The sequence below is a fragment of the Peromyscus leucopus genome, chromosome 15 (assembly GCF_004664715.2).
Source record: "Peromyscus leucopus breed LL Stock chromosome 15, UCI_PerLeu_2.1, whole genome shotgun sequence".
Taxonomy (NCBI): Eukaryota; Metazoa; Chordata; class Mammalia; order Rodentia; family Cricetidae; genus Peromyscus; species Peromyscus leucopus.
The window spans coordinates 78517575-78545189 of record NC_051076.1 but is presented as its reverse complement, the minus strand read 5'-3'; the positions used below and the strand labels follow the sequence as shown (position 1 = coordinate 78545189).

The following is a 27615-nucleotide window of genomic DNA, read 5'->3' as shown; positions in this document are numbered from 1 at the left end:
ATGAAGTGTTTGCAGTGGTGGAGGAATCTAAAGGAATTCACAACTGTACCCAACCAGCTCTGTGATATTCTGAACTCATGGTCGATATAGTACAGAAGCAGATGCAGACAATGTTCATTCTTTTTCTGAATGTGTGTGTGTGTGTGTGTGTGTGTGTGTGTGTGTGTGTGTGTGTGAATACAGGAGTACATGTACATTTGCACATGTACATATGGAGCCCAGGGGACAAATTTGGCTACCATTCCCCAGGTACTGCCTATCTATTTCATTTAGTTAGTTATTTATTTGTCTCTTTTTTGGATGGTCTCTTACCTGGAATCACCCCAATGTGCTCCAAGGACATTCGTGCCCCCACCTTGCCAGTACTGTGAATTTAAGACCATGCCACCATGCCCAGATGTTTAAATAACTTAGTTATGAGGGGGCTGGGGATTTAATTCAGGATGCCATGCTTGTGTGGCAGACACTTTACTGAATGAGCCAGATCCCCAACCGTAGCTTACTGGTTTGAAACAAGGTTTTGATTAGACCTCAGATTTCACTGGACTGGTCCTTACCAGTAACAGTTTCAACATTGAAAGATAATACATTATGCAAAGGGAATTGTAACTGGTCTGAGAGAACCATCACAGGAATCCTCAGTGATAACTGAGAAGCATTTGATGAGGAGAGAGAGAAATACTGCAAACATTAAAAATCAAGGACTGCCTATAATTCAGCCCAGACTCAAAAGTGGACATGCTGTATGCATATTTACATAACTGTAAAGTGAAAACCGAACAGCTTGCTGGAGATTGGAGATGATGTATACCTAATAAACTTGAGAACTTAGACATCACCTCGCATGACTGAGCTGGTGTAGGAGAGCACTAGACATGCAGTGTTCAATGGACTTGGGTTTGAATTTGACGGAGGTGTATAACATTAGACAGTCATTTAACTCTTCTGTACCTGACATTTGTCAACCTCAAGGCACACATTCTTATGGAATATCATGATTATTGTGAGAATTATATGATCACTAAGTCAAAATCTTTAAGTAAAATAAAAAAAAACGTTAATTTGATGTTGAAGGTCACTTTAACAATGGTGGAAAATGCACTGAACATCACTGAAAGAAAGAAATCATCAATATAATTAAAAATCCTTCTCTCCAGGCCCCTCCCTAACATGTGTATATTTCAAAAGCTAATTCGAGATCTGGGGAGATGGTTTGGTGGTAAAGAGCTGGCCTTAAAGTGGGAGGAGCTGAGTTAATCTTCAGAACCCACAGTTAAAGGCCTGGTATGGTGATTAGGGCTGTAATCCCAGAACTAGGAAGCAGAGGCAGCCATTTCCAGCCAGCCAAGACTATTTGGCTCGTTCTGGGCCAGTGAGAGATACTTTCAAAAAATCAAGGTGGGTGGTAACAGTGGAAGTTGGTTTTTGGCTTCCACACACAGGCAGAAACACATACACACACACACACACACACACACACACGCACGCACTCACGCACTCACGTACACATGCACATGCACACGTGGAGAGTGAAAAAAAAAAGAAAAACTAAATAGCAAATTACATATTACATTGCATTCCTTGCTTAGAGTGGAAAGTTCTGAATACAAAATGTTGGCACAAACCTTAGTGTTAGTCCTGAATGTACAAGGGCAGGCTTTTACATTTTTTACATTTTACATTTTTTGTATATGAGTGTCTTGTTCTTATACATGTGCACCCTGTGTGTGCAGAGCTTACAGAGGTCAGAAGCAAGCATCAAATCTTTTGGAATTAAATATAGTTGTCAGCCAACATATGGGTGCTGGGACACAAATCCAGGTCCTTTGGAGGAGCATCCATTGCTCTTAATTGCTGAGCCATCTCTAAGGCCCCAGGCCTTTAATTTTTTTTCTTTAATGCAGTCCTAATTCCCATTGCTTTTGTTATGTGCATCATTCTCTCTTAGTGGCAATTCTGTGTATCAGACATCTCTCACGGCTGTAGGAAATCCAAAACTTTCCTTACCAATCATCTGTGTCTGCATCACAATTGCAAAAGTGGCGAATGTCCAGGCAGCTCTCCTCTAGGCCACACCCACACTGCTGGATGCCGGGAACAGAACCACCCCAGTAAGGGTGCCTTTCATTGGCTCTCCCAATCCACCAGGTGAATGGGGCTCCATCTGAAAGACAAGATGTTTCATAAGTCAGGAGTACGAGCTGAAAGAGTACAGAGGAGCTCACGGTGTGGTGTGTGTGTGTGTGTGTGTGTGTGTACATGTATGGTCTCACCTACCCTCTGATATTTACTTTATGGCTTCCATTTTCTCTTTTCTCCTTTATCTCTCTCATTTCTCTGTATGTTTTCATATACATACACTTATGCACACATACAGTTATGAATGTATAAAAATATTTTTATTAAAAGAACATAGTTAAACACGGATGAATGAATGACAGCATTAAGAGTCAGGGAAATAAACTCAAATTGATAACAAACTAGACAATATTACAACTGAGTTGGTTATATCAGCTTAAAAACATTTAAAACTATATTTTACAGTTTAGATAATGCATAATAGAATGATTTGACATAGTTTTAGGCAAAATCAAGGGAAATTCTCAGCATACAAAATCCCTTCCTTAGTAAAAAAGTTTTTAAAAAGTCACTTTAAGTGGGCCAGTGCCACATGTGTTTTCAGTGACTGGGCATAGCTGAGTGCTATTGCACCAGCAGTCAGTGGAATTAAAAAGAAAACTGAACTTTTACAAGCACTGCCTCAAAGAAATAACATATTGGGATACCTTTTGAATGCCAAGATGCTCTACTTCAATATACAGATGAATTCACATATCTACCATGAAAATGAAAAAAAAAAAAAAAAAAAAAACTCCCATGGAGTCCAAACTAGAAGCATTAGCTGTATATTCTCGTTCATCTCCTGTGTGTCATTTTCCTACCTCTGTTCCCCAGCATCACCTTGATCACCCAACATTACTCTCTCAGGCTTCTTTATAAATTTTGAATCAGCTTTTAAGCAACACACACACACACACACACACACACACACACACACACCTCCATATTTTTGTGGACGGAATGATTTTCCTTTGAAACTGCCCAGGCTAACACACCTCAGTAAGAACCAAGATCAGCCAGTCCTGTGTCTTTTTGTAGATATCCTAGAGGATGGAAATTAAGATGAAACAGAACATGAGCACATGTGAGAGGGATCCAGACCCACTGAGTTGTTTCAACAATAGCAGAAGCAAAATTTCAAGTTCGGAGACTTAAGGGAAAAGAGCCTGTGAAGACCACATCCTGGATCTTCAGTGACTTATGATTCACTGAGGAGAAAACAAAACCATCAAAATCAAACACACAAAATAAGAAAACCCTAGCTCAGGCTCCTGATTTTATTATTATCTTGATGTTGTCTTTAATGATTGTGAATACCACAGTAGCTGGTAGTTACCATTCAGAAAATGATAGTGTGTCCCAAACAAGAGCAGGCACAGATATGGAGGCCCTAGACAGCATCAGCTGAAGAAACCAAACATAACTTCCATTAGCTGTCTTCTTTTTGCTTGGCAAAAGCCAGATACTTAAAATTTAAAACAACAACAGCAACAACAATTACGGGCTTTTTTACTCATTTCTGAGTTGTAAAATTTTACTCCTTAGTCTGGGCATGTTGTTCAATGGGTACAGAGTGTTCTGCTTTCTTAGAATGCAAGAAGCCATCCTGAGTAAGGTATACCAGAGCCAGAAAGACAAACCCAGAAAACCAAAGCAAAGAAACAAACAAATCATGCCTCTGAGTTTATATTGCTAACAGGAAAAATATATAAAAGTACAAATTCAGGCTGGGGAGACACCTCAGAAGTACAAGTGCTGGCCTTGTGAGCTAAGGACCTGAACTGGACCCCCAGAATCTACATGACAAAAAATGAAGAAAAGTCCAGACACAGTGGTGCTCCCTTGTGACCCTAGTGTTAGGGAGGTGGAGACAGATGGATATCCGGGCTCCATGGCCAAATAGCCTAGACTACTGAGAGTTCAAGTCCAGTGAGAGAGAAAGCATGGTGGCAGGGACCTAGGAATAACACCCAGTGTTGTTCTCTGACCTTCACATGCAAGTGTATGTGCATGTACAAATGCACACAATAGAAATAGGGTTCTTGAGATCAGTGTGAGTGTATGTGTGTGTGTGTGTGTGTGTGTGTGTGTGTGTGTGTGTGAGAGAGAGAGAGAGAGAGAGAGAGAGAGAGAGAGAGAGAGAGAGAGAGAAGAATTAAGAGGAAGGTAGGAAAAGAGGGCAAAGAAAGAGGAGGGACAAGAAGAGGAGGAAAGGAAGATGAGAGAAGGGAGTGGAATATTAGCCCATAGCCACTTCTTCATGAACTGCTAAAGGACAATATTGTATCTGCACTCCAAACACTGCAGAAGTTTTAGTAGTCAGTAAGATGCACTGTGCTGCTCCTAAGGCTCCCTCGATGAGTGTTAATATGCTATTTACAGAGGAATGGCTTAAGGGGAGAAGAAAACATATGTGTGCACTTGTATGTACATTCATGTGTGGGCAGGTGGAGGCCAGAGATGAGTGTCCAGAGTCTTCTTCAACTGTTCTTAACTTTATTTTTTGAGATAGGATCTCCCCTTGAATCTGAAATACATCAATTAAGCAAGAGCAGTTGACCAGGAGGCTCCAAGGATCCTCTTGTCTCTGCTTCCCCAGCACTGGGTCTGCAGATATCCATGGGCATACCCAGCATTTACACCACCACATCCGGCTTCTTATTTTTCTTTGTTGTAAATGTGAGTTCTAAGTATTGTAACTCAGGTCCTCATAATTTCGAAACAAACACTTAACCCATGGTGCCACCTCCCCCTCCTGAAAACAATCCATTGAATAGAATAAATAGGTGTGGGCCTATTTTGTGCAGTCTTGGATCAATTACGGTTTTCTTGATGCAAGAAATCCACATGAAGTCATGGACCAGCCTCTTCTCACAATTAGGGTTTAATGAACAGAATTCAAATTGAAGATTCTCTTGAATTTTGAATTGTTCAAGTGTAAAAGGCTGTAAACACACAGCCTCTCGGTGATGTCTGCACAGGAGCCCGGACAGTTTAGCTGTGTCAGCTTCCAGGAGCAGTGCGGGAAGTTCACGGGAGCAAGGAGCTAAGGAGCTCTGGAGTTCAGAGACTTGCTGTGCTGACTCACTGCCACCATTATCAGTGCTTTATTTAATTCATTTTATTTTGTTTTTTCTCATATTCTTCAGAGAACTGGTTTTCCCTTTCTCATATTTTTAATTTTAATTAAGATATAATTACATCATTTTCTTGCTTCCCTTTCCTTTCTCAGTCTCCTCCCATGTCCCATTCCTCCAATTCTTCCCCTTTACATTGCTAGTCTCATTACTTTTATTAAATATATGTGCATAAATTACTTATGTACAGCCTGCTGAGTCCATTTATTGTTGCTTGTTTGCTTATGATTTCTAGGCTGACCACTTGCTATTGGAAAGCCAATCTGGAGCTCATCCCTAGGAAAGCTAACTCCCTCTCCCAGCAGTCATTAGTTGCCTGTAGTTCCTTGTCCAGCAGTGGTTCTCCAACAGCTTTCGCCCTTCCACATTAGCATGTATTTTGGTATTATCATTATCCAGGCCTTGTTTGAGCAGCCCCATTGTTGATGTATCATGGCTGTAGCTTTCCTCTCATTTCTAGGAGAAAGAGTTTCACAGCCATATTCCTGACCTTCTGGCTCTCACAAACTTTCCATTCTGTCTTCCATGATGCCCCTTGAAGCTTAGTTGTTTTGATGTGGTATCTGGTCACAGCTTTACACCCTGGTAAACTCAATAAGTCAAAAGGAAGAGTAAAGTCTATCTGATTTTTAACCCAATCCTATTTTTCTGCCATACAACCTTTACATCTACATCTATCAGCCCTTTCAAACATGGTGTTTGTCAGTTTCTTCAATTTACATGGCCAGTCTTTCCTCATCTCCAAGTCGTCTTTTTTTCTCGCAAGACACAGGCATTTATTGAGTCCAGGCCCAGCCCGGCTGTACCTCTACAGCTCAGAATAAAGGCACAGGGTAGAAAATTGCTTTAATGGAAACTCCCCCAACATACCATCTTGGGCAGGGTGGAATGTGGCCAGGGTTGCTTCTTTTCTTAAGATGGGGTCTTATATATCACAGGCTGACCTCAAACTTACTCTGTAACCAAGGATGACCTGGAATTCCTGAATCTTCGGTCTCAATGCTATGCCCAGTATAGAAAGTGCTGGGAATAGAACCCAGGGCTCTGTGCATGCTAGATAAACCCTCTGTCAAGTGAGCTCCACCTACAGCTTGTCATCTCTGCATCTTAATGCCCCCATTCATGTGCTCACTTAGAAGCTGTTCTGAGAATGCTGGGGAAACTACTCTCCTGACTAGTCACTTTGAACCTGGTTAAGCACTGCACTCCTTCCCATGACATCTTGGGATGAAGCAAGATTCAATGTATGTTTTAGATACGTTCTTGTTGCTGTTATTTAAAAAAATAAACTCTGAAAAAGTCAACTTAAGGGACAAAGGGTTATTGTAGATCGTAGTTCCAAGTCCATCATAACAGAGAAGACATGGTGATAGGAGCAGAAGGCTGGATGCTCACATTTCATCTACACTAGGAAACAGAGGGTGAGCTACAAACACTCAAGACCACTTCTGTGACTTACTTCCTCCTATGAGACTTCACCTCATAAAGGTCTCACAACATCCCAAAAAGCACCCTCAACCAGGAAGAAAGTGCTGAAACACATAAAGCCATGGGGGACATTTCATATCCAAACCACAAATCCACAAATGAAACCTCCCCTCCGTGTGTGTGTGTGTGTGTGTGTGTGTGTGTGTGTGTGTGTGTGTATGGATGCCAGACATATACACATATGTGTGTATATATACACATATAAAGTATATATGAATAATTAAATGTGAATTATTCACAAACTAATATAAAATTTATATATAATCATTATGTTAATAGTTTCTCAAATCTGTGTTGTACAAAGGCATGGTGTGATGTATCAGTGATAGAAATTTTTAAAGACTCTGGCTGCCCTGATGGTGCTCTTCTAGAGGAAGAAGAGCTTGTTTTCAGCTATGAGTAATATAAGTCTGAGTGAGATAGGCATCCAAATACAACTCAGAGCAAGATACTGACTTTTGCCCAAGAATCCTAACGTCTCATGGAAATGGTGGCACTCACCTAGAGGTTACATGTTGCGGACTTCCACCAACACTGTTCTGGGGAGGGAAGCACTTGTGCAGGTTAGGACCCCCCCCCCCCCCGAAAAGGGATCTGATGTACTGCAGTGTCTTTAGGGAAACAAGACTCTACATGCAGTAAGCATTGTCTGTCACTGACTGCAGCTGGAGGGTGTGAGTGTAGAAAATATGAGGGAGAGCTGAGGCCAGTGCAGGCCTAAGTCCACATAATTACTCTTACTGTGTGAACAAAATGCAATTCAGCAGAGCAATGGTGTAGCAGAAGAGATAGACACACAGTAGGGCTGAAGAAATGGCTCAGTCAACAAAATATTTTGTTGAGGACCTGCTCATCAAAAGCCAGGGCAGATGATATGTCTGTGGTCTTTGCACGGGACAGTCAGAGCCAGTCTCCAGTGCCCACCTGCCAGCTAGACTACCTGAATCAGTGAGCTCTGACAGATCCTGTCACCAAAAAATTAGTGGAGAGGAGAGTAGCTGAGGAAAATAGTCAACATTAGCCTCTGTGAACACATGCTCCCTACACATGTACACACACAGACACACACACACACACACACACACACACACATACACACTGTACACACACACACTGTATACACACACTGTACACACACACACACACACACACACAAAGACATTTTATACATCCTTTCTTTATATACAGCCTATCATTTCTGAGGAAAAAAGAAACAACTAACATTTAGTTAGAGAGAAAACAAACTCATCCATATCAGAAGATAACGACAGACATTCATCAACGTCCATCCTGGTCTTCCTGCTTGTCGGCCAGGATGATTAAATCAGAGAATACACTTAATAGTGTGATTAAGAGCCACTCAGCCACAGCAGGAATTAACATTTCCATAATGTTGTTCATTGTTCTCTTTCCTGCTTATTCAGCTGAAGTGAGTCCAAAAGGGAGAGGGGGAACAGAAAAGATTAATGACACAGCGCTCCAAACAAATGATAACCAGCTCTGTGATGGGGTCATTTAAAGTCGGACCAGCTCCAGCTCTGTAGAGCACAGCACATGGATGGAAAGGGGCAGCGAGAACTACACTAAAATTATTCTATTTGCATTACAATTTTATGAAAAAAATACTAATTTTTTGACAATTTTCCTTTTTTCTGAAGAATGGTGCTGAAGAACTCAAAAGATGAAATGATGTGTTCAAAGTCACATGGTAAATATGACATGAACTGGACTCCAGGTCCTGGCCATCAAGCCTCTGGAAGGTGTAGTCCTGTCCTGATTCCCACTCATATTTGATATTATGATAGACTCATAAGCTTTTCAATGAGCCAAAAACATTGAAAACTGTGAAATTCACATATGATAATTGCCCATTGGGGACATTTTGATAAATTTCTGGAAACTGATAATGTAGGAGAATTTAGCATGGAAATAAAATCTTTCATTTACCATGCAAGTTATCTGTATGTGTGTATATATGTATCTATCTATTTATTTATTTATTGTTTAATCTTTGTGGATAAGCATGCGGCTTTGTGTGTGTATGAGTGTGTGTGTGTGTGTGTGTGTGTGTGTGTGTGTGTATGGTAGTGAGGGTGTGTGCCTGCCATTATGTACATGTGGAGGTCAGAAGACAACCTTCAATATCCATCCTTGCCTTATATCTTGCAGGCGGCAGGATTCCATGTCTAGAAATTCTCCCATTGCTGCTTCCTGTTCTGCTACAAGAGCAGTTGGCTAATGCACATGTGCTACTGTGAGCGTCTTCACATGGGTTTCAAGCTCACACCTCAGGTTTTTACTTGTGTGGCAAACTCTTTACCCACTGAGCCATCCCGCATCTCTCCAGCATTTACTCCAAGATATCTGATATGACATACTTTGAAGTTCTAGTTTACAAATACAAAATTCACTAGGGCTCCAAAATCTGTGTCAAAGTGTGATGTGCGAAGGGAGAAACCTTCACTGAGCCAAGCCACAGAGTCAGCTGTGAGGTATAGTGATGACGATGACGACATAAGTTAACCTGTGCTGAGTGATACAATAAGATGTAACAAATGACAAAAGAGCTGGACAACCAAAATAGCTGATGCCTGTGTACCACCAGAAACTGTGGCTTGCTTAAAATAAAAGAGCCAAAGCCCAGGAGTGCATTTATGGTGAACTCTTACCCATTCTGAGCACTTAAAATGCTCCAGGCAGTTTCCTGCAATGTTGAGCCTTACTTCAAAATTCAAAACACGTTAAAGGCAAATGCTTTAATCCCCGTTCTGCATGAGTAACAAAGATGCAGGCAGAGGTGAAATCAGCAGCTGGAGGAAAATCAAGATCAAAGGAAGAAACTAGTTCAGATCCTCACGACCACCTTTGTGGGGTTTCTCGGGTATTATAATACACAAAACAGCAAAATGTCAGACTCTACCATTTCTCCAGTCAGTGAACGCTGTTCTCTGGGATCAAGAACACTTTAAATCTTCCAGTTATATATGTTGTTCATAAAATGAGCCCATGCATCTGTGTGTGTGTGTGTGTGTGTGTGTATGTGTGTGTGTGTGTGTGTGAGTGTGTATGTGTACGTACACATGTGTGGAAGTCAGAGGTCAACTTGTAAGAGTCTATTCTGTTCTTCTACTATGCGGGTCCCAGAGGTCTCACTAAAGTCAGCAGGCTTGGTGGCAAGCCCCTCTTCCCACTGAGCTATCCTGCCAGTCCCTAAAGAACATTTTATGAGAAACTAGTTCCTGGATCCTGAGGCTGCCGAAAGATGGAGAATCTTACATCTCTTACATAAAATGGCATAGAATTATTACAGAACTCACAATATTGTTCTCTAAAATTCAAACCATGCTCAGATCATTTATAATATTCAATGCAAACATAAATGTAAAGTCAATAGCCATCATACAATAGTTAGGGAATGAGCACATTTTAAAGCCCATTTATATTTAATTCAAAAGCATTTAAACATATAATTTTTTTCATTTTATGTAGGGTGTGTAGATAGGGGTAGATGGTGTGTAACAGATGATTCACCTTTCTTCACACAATCTTCCTGTATTTCCTCTAAAGACAGTAATAAAATCCACAGACCCATGAGACCTCATAGCAGAGGTCTTTCAACCTTGGGTCACATACCAGATATTTACATTATGATCCATAAAAGTAACAAAATAATTATGAAGTAGCAATAAAACTAATTTCATGGTTGGAGATCACCATAACATGAAGAACTGTATTGAAGGGTCACAGCATTATGAATGTTGAGAACCAATGCATTAAGGACATTTGGCTCTCATAGCTTGTATTTTTACATTATTTTACCTTATACCCCCTCAAATGAATCAGGTAACAACAAAATCATTTCTAGAACTATTTTTTATCACTTTACATTGGTGTCAAAATCTCTATGTAAAATAACTTAAGAGGGGAAAGGCTGATTTTAACTCAGGGAGTCCACAGCCTGTTGTTTCTGGGCCAGAAGTAAATCAGCATCCCAACAGAAGCCCGTGCTGGAGAAGCACAGCTTACTTAACAGTGTCTGGAAAGTGGCATCACAGGACATATCCTGAGACAAGATACACTCTTCAGGACACACATCCAGTGAGATAATTGCTATGTCCTACTTTCTCCCACCTCACAATAGGCTCACCACACCAGTGAATTTATCCATCTATGAAGCCAGAGCCCCACCACCTGAGGATCAAGATTTCAACACCTTCGTCTTTGGGGGTATAGTTCCTATCCAAACACATAACATACAAAAATACATATGGTTAAAATATCTCTACTTTGTGCACGTGTGTGTGTGTGTGTGTGTGTGTGTGTGTGTGTGTGTGTATGACAGAAGCTAACATTGGGTATATTCTTCAACTTCTATCTGTCTTATTGTTTGAGACAGTCTCTCACTGAGCCTGTGTTTTCTGTCCTGGAAACCCAAAGGGTCTTCCTGTCCTACTTCCCTTGGCACTGGGGTTCCACGTGTGCACTAGTGCATAGTTCTGTTTGTACAAGGTCGTGGAGACGGAACTCATGTCCTCTTCTTTGTTGCAATGTTTTGTTACTCATTTTTACCAAATGAGTCATTTTTTCCAGCTCCACTACCTCCTTATCTTCACAGAGATCCAGTCACATATTTCATCATGCTATCTTGGTAAACAATGGACCATCAAAAAAACAGTGTTTCCAGAAAATTAGGTCACCAAGTAGCTTCATAACAATCTTCCTTTGTGTACTCTATAATTATACAATAGCAAAACCTAATAATATCCCTAAAACTTCTACCATGGTCAAGCCAATTGGTTGGAAAACAAAAAGCAAATCGTAAGAGTCCTATCATCAAGCGTTCAAAATATGGTACATAAGGAAAATAAAAATTGATCATTAGCTTTAATGCAAATCAGAGTGAAATAAATCTGAAGTAGTATTTGAATGATATATGGAAGTCAATGAGAGAAAATGCTAATATCTAGGGGAGAGTACAATTCTTGGGAAACATTTAATATCAATTCTATTATAAATATACCTGGCCATTTCCTTCAGTTTTCTAACCAAGGAATCCAAATTGGATTTCCATACCATTAGCATTCAAAACAAGGCTCACATAACTTATCTCATTCTGCCATTCCCACAATCCTATGAACATTTCTCCTTTCATTTTTCAGAGAAAGAAATGGAGGTGAGCAAAGGATTAGTACATTCTTCAGTCTCACATAAGAAGGAAGATGTGAATTCAGATTTTATGGCTCTAAACCTCAGTAATACCTTTGTTTTTTAAATTATGTCAAACCTCTCCTATTATAGGTGGGAATGAAAAGACATCATAGTTTCTCAGAGCACTTGTTCTTGAACCAAGATTATGATCATTACTTTGGCAAAGCTGCAGATGTTTATTGGGTGTGAAGCATCGACTTTGTTAGGGATTCTCTCAAGTACACATGGTCTCTCCAGTTATCCTGGGCTGTCTACTCATCTGCACTGAGAATCTGACAATGAAACAAAAGACACCTGCACAGATAAATATCCTAATAAGCATCCTTGTTGTTAAGAAATCCAGTTTTCCCTAAACTTGTATAATATTGTTCTATAAAATTTCACTCTAATGTTGAACAAAGTAATTTAAACAAAGGGACGATAAGCTATAAATATATAGTAGAGCCTTCATTTAGGTTATCCAAATAACAAATGGTCTATTTTTAATCATTCCTGCCCAAACTCCCTCCCTCTGGCTTCCTCTGGGACCACAAAGTATCTCCTAACTTCTTGTCCTCTTTACTAAAATTAACAACCCACAAAATCCATGCATGCTGCAAATGAGAAGCTACCATTAGTCACACCCTCAGGGATACCTCTGATCAGAATTATATATCTGTATTTGTTAAATATATGTGAAAATTTCAAAATATTTAAAAATAATACATCAAAAATATAAATTATTTTCCCAGGATAGCCACAAAAGTCTTGTTATGTAACCAGGAACCAACTGAATCCTTTCTCTAGAAATCCAAGCTTAGTGCTTCTCAAAATGTAGTCTATGGCATCTTGACTTAAAATGTTCTGGAATGCTTGTAATAGCACAGGTCATTGAGCTGTCTCAGATTCTAGGAATGTGGACCTCTTAATTTTCTGTGTTTAATCAAACTCACCACGGGACACTGAAATTTCACCACCATTTTACATGGCAAATGATTAGAATCACTGGTTTCTAAGTTTGAACGTTCTTTAAATTTTTAAAGTTTTCTCCTTCTGAACATGTTTGTTCCTTTTTTGAGCAATTCTTTTTATTTGTATGAGTACACATCTATGTGGAATGCATATGTAAACAAAAGTTTGTGTTGCAGGTGAGTGACTTTATACAGAGGTTGACAATGAGTGTCTTCCTTGATCATATTCCCTTATGATTTGAGGCAGGATCTATCATTGAGTTCACAGCTTGAATGTTGGCTAAACTGGCTGGCCAGCATGCTCTGGCGATCTCTCTTCTTGTCCCTCCTCCCAATGCTTCGATTATAGGATTACGCTGCTAGGATTACACTACTTTGCCCAGCTTGGGAGCAGAAACTTGGGACTTTGTACTTGTGAGGAAGGCACTTTACTGACTGAGCTGTCTCAACAGCCCACATTTATTTGTAGTATTTCTATAAATTGATTTTCTTACATGACAAATGCAATGACATCACTGACCAATCACTCCTACTTTTCCTGTGTGTGTGTGTGTGTGTGTGTGTGTGTGTGTGTGTGTCCTATATAGCTGATTTCCAAAGGAAAATGAAGAAATTATTATCAGGTGCCCAGTAGCCAGCAGAGGTGGTTGGTCCAGTGCTAGAGATGACAACATGTTCAATGCATCAGCTCAATGAAAACACACACATTTGTAGCTATTCTGCCACAGTGGCACTGGAAAAGGAACAGAACTGTGTATTATAATAACTGCTCTACTATCACTGAAGCTACCACGGCCATCACAAGAACGAATGAGCAAAAAGAACTAACTTAAACAAACAAACTCCAACATCAGCCTGCAAACCCCTCGGTGGGATATTACATTGTGCTGTGATGGCCACAATGAAAGGGTCACAAGCCATCTTCAGCACCGTGACAGGAGAGCAAACAAGGCAGGTGGTTTCAAAGAAAATAAACTCAAACTTGCCTCTTCCAAAATAAAAAGCTCAGCAGCAGTCTCAGACCATTAACAAGCACAAAGAAATGCATTCTGCAGTTAGTGGCTGAAGTGCCACACGTTAATTCTGAGGAATTTCTGAAACCTTCCCTTAGATTCCTCAGCACTCTAAAGGTAGAAGCCCTCATCATTATCCACACAATCCTTCGGAACTCTTGTTCAGTACTACACACTGCTAAGTGCTAACCGACTACTTGGTTGTAGGTTTAATCCAATTATCATATCATTTATATTGTTAGGCAAAGTATAATCATAGGTGAAAACAGGTAAAATACAGAGTAGTAATGAGTGTAAATACATAACTGAGAAGAAAGTCATCAAGTGATGTTAACTAACTATTTATGGCACTGTAGCTTCTTTTAACATAAATCTAGCCATTGTCCACTGGTGCTGCCAACCTTTTCATAAACCCCCATGCGGATATCCAGAGAAGTATCTCTCAGAGTTGTTCATTCTTCTCCAGGACCTATTTCTATTCTTTGGGACATTTTCAGCAGGAAACTGTGTTTAAAATTTTACAGAGGTTAGAAGGGCAGAGTTCAAATTTGTACAATTTCTTGTCACTCTAATCCTGTCCTCAGCTGAGTTACAAATCCTTCCTCAGATGGCTTCCACTTGCATTAGGCAATCATTTGAAAGGATGGTGAGGACTCTCCACTTTATCTGTTCTGTACCTCTGTTTATCCATCATTAGTCTGTCTACTGATACATGTGCTAGGCTGCATTCACAGGACTCCTCCAATCTCACACCATCAAACTGGGTCTGTCTGGCACTCATTTTGTTATCATTCTTTGTAGATAGTTCATCTCTTCCTTGGACCTAAATGCTTTAAAAACATGGCCTCCACAGCCAGACAGTGGTGGCACAGGCCTTTAATCCCAGCACTCTGGAGGCAGAACCTGGTTGATCTCTGTGAGTTCCAGGCCAGCCTGGTCTACAGAGCAAGATCCAGGATAGGTGTAAAAGTTGGCCTCCAAGGGTTTTCAGATTTGCTTATTTTCCCAGATACATGTCAACTCTTTGTTCAAATTGGTCAGTTTCTCATTTGACATTTTATCGTACACTAACCCACAATTTAACAGGAGGAAATTCTTTCTCACAAGTTGTCCACAAAAATTATAATGTGGATCCTAGCCAGAAGGATGTTATTATTGTTTGTTTTATTTTTTAATAACCTATAGACTCTAGTTAGTCCTGTCCACATACAGATGAACATTGGGTCATCCACTGAAGCATGGGCCAGCCTTTCCTTGCACCTGAAAAAAAAGTGACTTTCCTTCATCCAGCAGCCATCAATTGCCCGTGGCTCCTCCTTAGTGATAGGTATTGGGAGCCCCTTGGAGGACTTTGAACTGCTTTGATCTTGTGGATGTCACTGTGTAGGTCACAACTGCTGTAGCCATATCATGTCTAGATGTCAGCATTTCATACCACTGCTCTCCATGTAATAGCTTTTACATTCTTTCTGCCTCCTTCTCTGTGATGTTCACTAAATCTTAGGCATGAGAACTGACATAAATGTTTTCTCTATAGTTGAGTACTCATGGCAACTTATTCTCTTGAGCAGTCACAAGTCTCTTCATTACCCACCATCCTTTACAATAAGAACTTCCTCTGACCCAGGCTAAGAGCAGCACAAACCTTTCAATTCCAATAGGTAGTCATTTTCTAATACACTTTGTTGGTTTATGTATTTATAATAAAATGTAACAAAATGGGAAATTGAACATGTTGACAGTAAAAGAATAAAATTTCACTCAGATGTTTAGTAAAGTTACTTAAATGAAGGGAAAACAGACTATAAATATATGGTAGAATCTCAACTTATTTTACTCAATTAAAATTACCATTAAAAGCATGTGTGCAGACATGCACATGTTCACACGTACAAACACATGTACACACACTTAAATGGTCTTGTTTACTGGAATTTACCTATACACCCTTTCTATTATTTCTTTCTTTCTCATCTCTCGGTTTCTCATTTTCTGTCTCTGTCTCCTTCCCTCTTGCCTTTTGTATTTTTCTATATCCCCTTTCTCTATCTCTTCTTTGTAGTGAGTCACCTAAATTGTTCATCCCTCCCTTATTGTATACACATCTTTGTTCTGCTGTCAGTAATATCTGCTCATTTCTTCCTTTAAAACACATACCCACAATCACAAACACAACACAGTTGATTGAAACTGAAAACAACCGCAGGCTGTGGTAGAGAGTTATCAGGCATTTTCTGATTATGGTAAATAATGAAAGAAAAAAGAAAAAAAATACAGCACAAAGACTTAGTGTGAATACCTACATAAATCAAACTTCCTTTCAAATTAGTTTTAAGAGCTGAGCAAATTTATCAAAGATAACATGAAGGAGATAAAGTGAGTTGGCTTTTCACAATACTAATGAAAACAAAAACTTTATTCATTTGTTTCTGTACTTGAATTGATGGCTGCAAGTCTAATGCTCATTAGAGGCTTGATCAGCTCCCAGACAGAAAGTAGAGGGAGCCACAGATCTCACCCATTAGGAAGGGCTGGATACAGCCACAGCAGCAGCATGAGAGGAATGGGCACAGAGATGCTCTTCTAATGAATAAAATATGAAGACCGTGCAATTACACCAACCAGAGAGAAGTGGCCAGAGGATCATCAGCATGATGATAGCCATAAAAACAGGATTTCATGCCCGTGTCTCCTATTTCCCATGCCTGAATATGAATAATATTTATTAACCACTCTCCTGTTTATGATTATGTGCAGAGCACACAACACAAAATAAAAATAAAAATAAAGCAAGGCTATGGGTCTCCTGCCCTTGAGGATTTTCTGTTCCATGCTTGCACATGGAGGTCTTTTAGCTGTTCTGGCAGATATTTCACAGTCAGAAAATACATCAAAGCTGTGATTTAGATGCCTGAGTTGTGATACACCAATTAAAGATGACTTTACATGCTGAGAAATTAGGGTGAATGACCACATGGTGTGATTAGTCTTATATGTTGATAGAAAGCAGTTTTCTAAATACAACATTGAAAACAATAATTAGTTTTTACTGGGACTCAGAATGCACTTATTACTCTGTTTTCATATAATAAAAGGAAGAGAGCACGAAATGTGTTATGAGCTACTGAGATGGCTCACTGGATAAAGGTACCTGCCATAAGCCTTATAAGCTGAGTTCAATCCCTGGAATTCTCATGGTGGGAGGAGCGAATCAACTCTAACTCATTGTTCTCTGACCTCTGCACATGTGCTATGTTATAATGAAACTTTAAAGTAGAGTTATGAAATATTGACGGTAATCTACATAATGGTAGAGATGCTTAGTAATCATTACAATTATACCCTCAGCGAATATTACTAATGCTTTAGTAACTGAATATGTTATGTATGTGGATATATCTATATACCCATACACACATGCACTATAGCAAAACATTATATTGTTCTTTATTAAATGATCTAGGGACATAACACTCACTGTAAATGATAAGGTCAACATAATTTCCTCCAAGAATGAATGATTTACCAGATAAGGCAGGATTATTCAGACATTTGCAGCACCAATGTTTAGAGTCAGGTGCAGGTTTTTGAATTGCATGATCTGAACTTCATTCTTCAGTAGTGACTCTGTTGCTATCATGAGGAAAAGCTAAGTGATTGGAACAGAGCCTGATACACAACAAAATCACTTGGCTCTGAAGCTAGCAATCCTCTTCCTCTGTTGCAGGAGGCAGCGATGACAGAAGCTGCCTTCCAAACCTCAGGGAATAGCAGTGGGTTGAGTGCAGGTTCCAGGGCCTTTCAGTTAACAGAGGACCTAATGTATTGATGGCTACTCTTAAAAGTCTTCAGTCAAATTAGATGAAAAAAGAAAAGCCAAAACAAATGAAACAGCACCTGGATGTTAACATGTTTGAAGAGAAGAACTGAAGTTGGACCTGGGACCTGAATTCTGGTTACATGGAAAATAGCCCAAATCAAAAATGTTAATATTATAACTCTGGTTACTGCAGAACTGTAATAATGACAACCATGTTTCAGAAAATGTGGCAAAAAAGCATTCCACTGCTGACTCTTTAACGTTGTGCACTACAAAGTGTAAAAACTGCAGGCTGGTCAGCAATGGTACACCAGCAATTCTAACTAGGTCTAAGTATGGAGCATTAAAAGTGTAAAGTGAAATTTGCCTTCATCTACACGACTAAGTTCTTCCAACAAATACCTTTTATAAACTAGTTCTAAAAACCACTCAGTACTTGTGTTGTGTTTGTGTATGTAGTTTTGTTATTAGTTTGCTTGTTTTGAGACAAGGTCTCACCTTGCAGCCCTGGCTGGTCAGGTATTAGCTATAAAGTTCAGACTGACCTCAAACTCACAGAGGTCTGCCAGCCCCTGCCTTCCAAGTGCTGGTATTAAAGTTGTGCACAACTGTGTAGCCCAATATTTGTTTGTTTGTTGTAGAGATAGCAAGACTACAGATTGTTGCTGACAATAGAAAACAGTAACAGTAAATCCACCCAGATTCCATAAACATTTTCCAATTAACAATGTTCACTTCTTGGTTTAACTTGAGTATTTCATAAAGATATTTTCAGATTAGAGGTCTCTGATAAGCAAGTCATATACCTGTACTGATTTCAGAGAGGACTCTAAATTCCATCCCAGTCTTCTAGTTGGGAGATAAAGTCTGTGTCCTTTCTTTCCTTATGATGGCTACAACCAAATATGAGGAGGAAGATGGCAATACCTGATTTCTTAGGTAGTGTTCTATAAGGCACGTCAGGGTCTGGTACTGCTTATAGAACTGGACTTGTAGGAGAGACCTTTGCAGGACATTGTAAGACACAGACATGTTCTCTTCATATGCATGCTAGGTAACAAAATACTGAGCATGCCTTTCTATGATACTAAGGGTATTTAAGGATACTTTGATTTGGCATCCAGTAACATAAGATGGCTTAAACTATACTTTGGGTTAAAATTCATAATTCCATTAATTTATAGATTAAATTATGAAGAATAACTCTACTCTTATGGAGTTAGCATATTTCAGAACAGGACTGTTCAGAAAAAAGAAGGGAATTAGAGTCATATTAAAGCTTATAATTCTTATTCCCATGCTTCAGATATTATAACAACACATTTCTCTCAAAGCTTTCTTTAATGAACTGAGTCATCCAGTTTATACTCATGACTTCTGTTAACAAAGTTAACATGTACTTCTATAATATAAGAAATTTTTAAGTTTCTTGATAGAAGGAACAAAAATTACTTATTCCTATCAGTATCCTTGACTTGAGGTGGATTTTAATAAGAATATGGCCCACAAATCTGAACAAGCTCATGATAAAGGTATTTAACAAGTAATCAAATATTTCCCAATATTATACTAACACCAAAACTAGATGAGGATTAAAAACTTGTAATTAAAATTTAATAAAACAATCATTAAGAAATCATCAACAAAACATTAACAAACTCACAAACTGAATTAGATAACAAATGAAAGAATCAGTAGCATGATCAAACATGATTTGACCCTGGAATATAAGGATGGGTCAACATCCAAGTCAATATGTCACAGAAACAGAATAATGTGTAGAAATCATGTGATCATTGTAAGAGACAACATTTTTGCTATAAATTCAAAAATTGTGTATAAAAGGGATGTACCTCAACACATGATAATCATATATAATAAAGCCATGTCTAATGTATTCAATGGCAGCATTTTAAACTTTTCATGATAAAGAACAAGACAAGGATATCAAGTCTGGAGATCTGTAACCAACAAAGGGTTAGAATTCCTTATCAAAGCAGTTAGAAAAAAATAATGATTAAAAAAAATCTATGGGTGTAACAAGCTACCTATAAAAGAAGGGAAAAATCAACTCCAAGTGTAATAACCTAGTTTATTCAAAAATAATAAAATAACCAGAAATAAAATTAGTTAAAAAGAGAAAATTTTGCACTTGGAAAACTATAAAACACTGACTAATGAAATTATGAAATATGGCAGTAGAATAAAATATATCCTTTTTTCATAAATAAGAATGTTTCACATTTTTAAAATGTGCATACCACTCAAATTTTGTACAGATCTAACACAGTCACCAATGAAATTCTAATGTGATTTTTTTGTTGTTGTTTTCGAGACAGGGTTTCTCTGTGTAGTTTTGATACCTGTCCTGGATCTTGCTCTGTAGACCAGGCTGGCTCTCTTTCCCGAGTGCTGGCAATAAAGGTATGTGCCACTGCTGTCTGGATTTCAATGTCATTTTTAACAGAGAAAAGTAGTTCTATAATTTATATAAAACTACAAAAGATCTTAAAATTCAATGCAAATTTAAATAATTGAAGCATGATGGTAACTGATTACAAAATATATACAAAGCAGCAATAAAAGTGGTATGACATCAGCATATAAGCAGACATAGATCAAAAGACAGATACAAAATGGAGAAATCCATGCCTATACAGTAAATGATCTAGGTTGCTAAAATGTAAAAAGTTGGAAATATATTCTTTGTATAAAGTTTGTTAGGAAAACTGGATATCACATGAATCTTATCTCATACCATATACAAAAATAAACCCAAAAGAAATATTTATTGGTAATACTAAAACTACCTGAAGAAAACATTTGGAAAAAATCATCTTAGCAATGAAAATTTAAGATGTGAACACTCTCTCAAACACACATACAACATAATCAAAAACTGACAGGTAGTGCTACACCAAATTAAAAAGCTGCTGCTAGGAACACAGAAAAAAATAACCAAATATGAGTACATTAACAGATTACAAGGGCTTAAGTTTCAAAACATATGCACAACCCAAGTAACTCAATGGCTCACATCAAAAAACCCATTTAAATAAGAGAGAAGGACTGGAATAAATATTTCCTAAGACAAGTGGATCAATCCTAAGTATTTGAAACTATGATGAACAGCTTCAGTCATCAGCAAAATCCTATTGAAAATAATAATGGGATGTCACCTCTGTCCCATTAAGATAGATGTTACAAAAATGTCTGTAGAAAACAAACCCTGGATGTCATTGTTGGCAATGGAATTTGGTATATAACAATATAGCTATTTCTTGTCAACCAAAAATAAGAGTTAAGGAGCTGAAGAAATGACTCAGTGGTTAAGAGTTAATACTGCTCTTGTAGAAACCTCAATCTTGATTATCTACACCCTCACTCTAGCTGACAAGGCCATTCCTTCACTGGCATTATAGTCTACTTCTTTAGGATTCTGGTATATACAGAAGACCAGCTGAGACATCAAGCCTTGTGGTCAGAACAACTACTGGATTCGTGGGCTTTCCATTGAGAGACCATCATAGTTGGACTAGTAGGACCACAGCCTGTAAGATGTTCTAATAAATCCCATATCCTTATATAGATATAGATAGATATTAACATATTATAGATATATCTGATAGAATAGGTATATTGAGAATATGTAAATAGAAGATATATTAAACATATATAACTATATATATTTATCCATTCCATCAGATCAGTTCCTCTAGAGAACTTCAAATGATTAATAAAAAGAAATTACGGTTGCCAATATCCAAGATACATAAATAGGGTTGCCACCCAGGTTCACCATCTTAGTGGGACTGAACCATGTGGATAGATCTCTGATGAACCTAGAGCACAGAATACTAAGTCAAAAAATGTTCTAGAGACTAAAATGTAATGGAATTTGATATTACAAGAGCTAGTCTAGATCTGTATGCTTAGCTTCTTCCCTGGCTGAGCATCTGTCAGGCTAGAGTCCCACATCAGACATAAAAACAAGAAAAGAAATTCATATGATCTTATCATATAGACAAACCATAAACAATATGGAAGGCTGAGACAGTATGCCCCTCTCCTAAATACAGTAGTCCTGTAGAAATGGTCTCCAATGAGAATTACCAAGACAGAGCCCAGAAAACAGAATTCAAAAGAATAATAAACTAGAGTTTAAAGAAGGCATGAATAGTTCAATTTACTTATAGAGATAGCAATAACTCCTTAGTGTTGACCTAGAAAAGAGAAATATATGGCTGAATAAAATGAGGAACAAAATCAGGATCTGAAAACTGAACAATGTAGAGATGAAAATATTGCAGAGAACTCAATCTCATATAAAGATGGAATTGAAAAACTCAACTAGCTCAGAAGGTCTTACAAATAAAATAGATCAAATGGAAGATAGAATATTAGAAATGAAAGATAAAATAGAGCCATTGGACCACTCAAGCAAAGAATATGAAACATACACACACACACACACACACACACACACACACACACACACACACACACAGAATAACATTCAGGACACCATGAAAAGACTAAATCTTCAAACTACAGACACAGAATAAAGAGAATAGCCCAAGTTCAGTGGCATAAACCGTATCTTCAAGTCCTATACAGATACTAGAAGCACACAGAACACCAACTAAATGGGACCAGAAAAGAAAATATCTACAATATATTATAATTAAAACATTAAATATACAGAATAAAGTGAGGGTATCGAAAACTGTAAGAGAAAAATCACTAGTCATATTTAAAGGTATACTCATCACAATAACATCTGATTTGGAACCAGTTTCTTAAAGACCGTGTACACCAGCCTAGCTACTGCAATTTCTCAGCAAAACTATTCACAGCAGAAGGAGAAAAACAAAATTTTCCATGATGTAAATAGGTTAAAATTTATGTGTACTAAATGAGGCCTACAGAGTACATCAGAAGCAATACTGCCACTGAAGAAAGTAATAAGATTGCCAGTTTATTTTGAATGCAATTGACTTTGATATTTTATGTATTTTTCTTCTTTAGCCTTTGTTTGATTTGTACCTTTCCAGTATACTGCACTGGATACTACTGTGTTTGTAGGGGGCACACATGTGTCATGTCATGTCGTGGAGGTCAGAAGACAACCAATGTTACTTCTCATTCTATACCTTGAGACATCTAGTTGTTTCCATGGCTTCCACAATGAAGTATCAAGCAGCAAATCTCAACAGCAGATGAAGGGAAATGGGTGCTGGAACACTCTCCTCATCTGCTGTTTGATCAAATTTGCTAATTTAAGCTTCATTGTAAAAGCTGGGGCAGAGAAATGATCTACATATCAGGGAACAACAACATTTAGGTAGGAAGTTAAATATATATATATATATATATGTTTCACAAGTAAAATATTCCCAACCTGAAAACTCAAAACATAAAATGACCCAAAACTAAAAAGAATTTTGAGTGCCCTCCAAAAACCACAACTTAAAAATATGAATATGTATATATATATATATATATATATATATATATATATATATATATATATATATATATTATGAGAATATTTTAGGCTCTGTGTGTAAGTTATAAACAAATTGACTGTGATGGACTTAGGCCATTTTCCCTCACTTACTGTGTGGGCACAAATACTCTAAAATGTGACCAAAGCCCTCAAGTTGAAATCCCTTATAGTTCTAAGCATCACAAAGGAGGGGCGGTTCCCCTGTTCACTAAAGGAAGAGAAAGGAAAATGTTGAAATCAGCATCCTCAGTGTGATATCAGAAAGTACAGAGTTCCCGCTAACTCGGAAACAATTTGAGCATTGCATTGTCATAGCAGCAGGCTTTTAGGTCTACAAGTGACATGTGTGTCATTTTTAAATTATAAAAAATAAAATGAATGTATTTACCGTGACAAATGGACATAAAGTTGACAGTTTAATTTCTAAATATTGTGTTTGGTATTGTTCAGGTCTCTAAGGCTTTTTCTTGGGAAATAAACATTTCTGGCTATTATTTTTTCCCTCCCTGTCTGAGCACTCTTAATATAGCTACCACAATAGGGCCATCTAATAATTTAAAGTTGAATGTAAAAAGTAATTTTCGGAGTCCTTTAAATATTTCATCTTATAAAGAAAGTTATCTCGGAAATGCCATCAGGTGTGAGCTATTTCTGGTTAGATCAATTGCACTGTTGAGTACCATGGCAGCAGAATGAGAGGGGAGGAAGCCAGGAGAAGCTGCTTGCATCTGCTCCAGGAGAAGGAGCGCTCATATTTTCAGGAACCATTCAAAGGAGGAAACCACCAGGTTCCTCACACTTTACTGACAACACTTAATAGCTAAAATACTCCAGACAGAAACACTGAAAACTGCTAATAGATTAAATCAACCGAAAGAATCCAGACAAAAGGCCGGGGCTGTAAGTCCTAGCTCAAGTTCAGTCCCCTAGAATAAATATTTAAAAAAAAGACTAGCAAATTTGCATACATTTGTAATCCCAGGAGTAACAACTCAAAGAAGGTGAAGGCAGGCAGATAGCTTACTGGGCTAATTCTAAACCAACAAGGCTTCATCACATCAGTCAAAGTAAGCTGTGACTGAGGAATAATCAATGGGTTTGGCCTCTGGCCCCCCCAGGCATATACACATGCAGGTCCATCACACACATATGCACACACACACACACACACACACACACACACACACACACACACAAACGTACATGCACACACACTGGTAGTCTAATGTAAAAGTAAATTAAATGAAAGAATTAAAATGAAATGTTCATCATCACAGTTTTAATAAGAATAAAAATAGAAAACCTAAGGATACACCTTACTTGCCTTTACCAATTAAACAATAAGCTCTCACAGAGTCACAAAAATTACTATTTAGGCACTAACAGTCACCATGTATAGATTTTCAAATTCCTACTGATAATGAAAATGAGAAGTAAAATGTCATTAAAACTCTTATTGTACACCAGAAATCAAAATTAATGGCTTCTCAATTTTTAGTCCCATGCTGAGCATATTCATCAGTTCAGCTGTTCTTGGTGTGTTTGGTGTATATGTCTCTTTAGTTTGTATGCACTCAGTGATTTTATTCATTATTCAAAGAATTCTTTATATCAGACAAAATCAAAAGAAGTTTTGCATCCATCCCCAGGTAATCATGGGAATTAAGTTTTATTAGTAGTATTATTTGTTAGTAATCAGAGGAGGTGATTTAAATATTTAATCAGACTGTTTGTTTTATCTTTTCAATAGCTTATAAAGACAGCTTTACTCTTCAAACGTAGTAGTTGAAAAAAATAAGACACTAAACTCTCAGAGAGAGAAGAGATGAGGGGAACACATGGATGAACAACGTGCTTGCTGCAGAAGCATGAGGACCTGATCTTGAAGCACAGCAGCCCTGGGCAAAGCTGTGCTCAGTGGCACATGCCTGCAGTCACAGGCAGAAAGGCAGACACCAAAAGATCATTTGCCTTTGCAGATCAGCCACCCCAGCTAAGTCAGGGAGCTCCAGGTCCAGTGAGAGACTCTGAAGCAGAAACTAAGATGGAGATAAATTGAGGAAGTCATCTCACATCAACCTCTAGCTTCCACCTGTGTGTGGACACATGGAGACACAGGTGCATGAACAGAGAAGTAAGCACACACGCACACGAAGAAGATCAATGACTAACTCCAGGTAAAGGTCAATTGACATTTATCTGAAATGTGTGTGACCAGAAATATTCAGATTTTCTGTTATTTTCAGGACTAGAGCTAAGATAACGGAATGAAAGCCAAACTTTGTGAGAAGCATCAAACCAACAGAGGAAAAGGAGAGCTAAGTCCGAGAAATCAAACAGAGGTGACCAGGGGCCTATATCCAAGGAGAGGACTGACAGCCCAGAACCAAAAGTAAACATGTGTTAACCTTGAACACCGGCTTTCCTGCCAGATTCACCAGTTTTGCTCATGCCCCATTGCTTGACCCTACTTTAAACACACATTTTTATTTATTCATTATTTAACTGAATTTTATTTCCCTTTCTCTGTTTTCTTTTCTCCTCCCATTTTCTTTAACATTGATTTTGTTGCCCTCCTTTCCTCCTCTATTTACTGTTGACACCTCCTTTGTCATCTTCCGCCCTTTGCTTCTTCTTTTGTATCATTTCCATTGATGTTTAACTTCTAAGTGACTTGTGTAATGCTTATGTCTTTTTAAAAATACTACAGCTGCTGCAGTTATGGTTACACTGTCTCCGTATATCTACTTTGTTTGAATGAGAGAATTTTGATGTTACCTGACTTCCTCCTGAGCAGTGCTAGGGGTGCAGACTGACACTCAAGCTTTTTTGGTCCACATCCCCATCTCAGGTGAAATAAATAACATCTTATCTCCATCATGGCTTAGCTCCAGTGGGACCTCTGGGGAGACTTCAACTTGAGCAATCCAGTGTGTGACTTTATAGCCTTAATTCTTGGTTTGACACAACCTAAAGCCACCTGAAAGGAGATTTCCATTGAGGAATTTTCTAGATCAGACTGGCCTGTGGGCATGTTTATGGAAGATTGTCTTGACTGTTAATTGCTATGGGAAGATCCATGAACTGTGGCCAGTACCATTCACTAGGCAGGCCCTTGACTGTGTAAGAGAAGGGAGTGCAAGTTTGCATATGTTTCCTTCTCCATGACTGTAGATATGTGGTAGGACCAGCTGCTTCGAGCTTCTGTTACAGTAACTTCTCGAACTGTTCCCTGAGACAGAGCCTGCCAGCACCCGACTGGACTAAGAGGTGAGTCTTTATCCTCATACCCAAACACCCCAGCCCCTAGGCTTTGGGCCCAGGGGCATAACCCTGCCCCCTACACCCCCACCCATTGCAGTTCCAGTTTCAGGCCAGTTGGCAGGCAGACCTCCTGCACACAGCACAGACCACCACCATTCCCCATCAGACCCTGTAACCCAAACCCCACCTCCCCCAAATCCCACCCACCCTCCGAGAGTGCAACTGTTCCCTGAGACAGAGCCTGCTAGCACCCAACTGGAATAAGAGGCCAGTTGGCAGGCAGACATCCTGCAGACAGGTTAGACTACCAGCATCTAACACATGGTAAGACTACAGCTACTCTCTGAGACAGAGCCCACTAGTGCCACTTGGACTAAGAACTGCTCCCTGAGAAAAGAAGTCCATCAGCATCGACTAGACCAAGAGCTCCCACTAGATCAAGAGTATCAATCAGACCAAGAGAGGCTCCCTCAGACACAGACACACCACTTGCACCAAGCAGAGAAAGAGATGGGTAGATGCCAGTGCAAAAATATAGTCAACAACATAAAAACCAATATGGCTCCATCAGAACATACATCAGCAAGACCTGAACATCCCAACACAGAAGAAACAGAAGATATCTACCATAAAAATGACTTTAAGGAGATATTAGAGATCTTAAAAGATGAAATGAAAAATTCCCTTAAAGAAATCACGGAAAAGTCAAACAAAAAATGGGAAGAAATCAGTAAATCCCTTGAAAGTCAAGAGAAAGCAATTAAACAAGTGAGGGAAACAGTTCAAGATTTATAAACTGAAATGGAGTCAATAAAGAAGACACAAACTAAGGTAATGCTGGAAGTGAAAAATCTGAGTAAACGAACAGGAACTACAGATGCAACTATAACCAACAGAATGCAAGAGATGGAAGAGTGGGTCTCTGACATTGAAGATACCGTAGAAGAAATAGATTCATCAGTCAAAGAAAACACCAAAACCAACAAAGTCATGACCCAAAATGTCCAGGAAATTGGGACACCATGAAAAGACCAAACCCAAGAATAATAATAGAGATAGAAGAAAGAGAAGAATACCAACTCAAAGGCACAGAAAATATATTCAA

General features: G+C 38.6%; 1 protein-coding gene across 3 annotated transcripts in view; it reads right to left on the bottom strand.

Annotated features, from left to right (window-relative positions):
- LOC114701108 (contactin-associated protein like 5-1-like) overlaps window positions 1-27615 on the bottom strand; it is a 902756-nt gene that overhangs the window by 163836 nt on the left and 711305 nt on the right. For all 3 annotated transcript variants that reach the window (XR_005092928.1, XM_037211055.1, XM_028881060.2), the window contains one exon: window positions 2008-2164. Coding sequence is in view for 2 of the 3 variants with exons in the window: in XM_037211055.1 (XP_037066950.1) it covers window positions 2008-2164 (157 nt within the window). In the remaining variant the exon portion in view is untranslated. The remainder of the gene's footprint in view (window positions 1-2007; window positions 2165-27615) is intronic.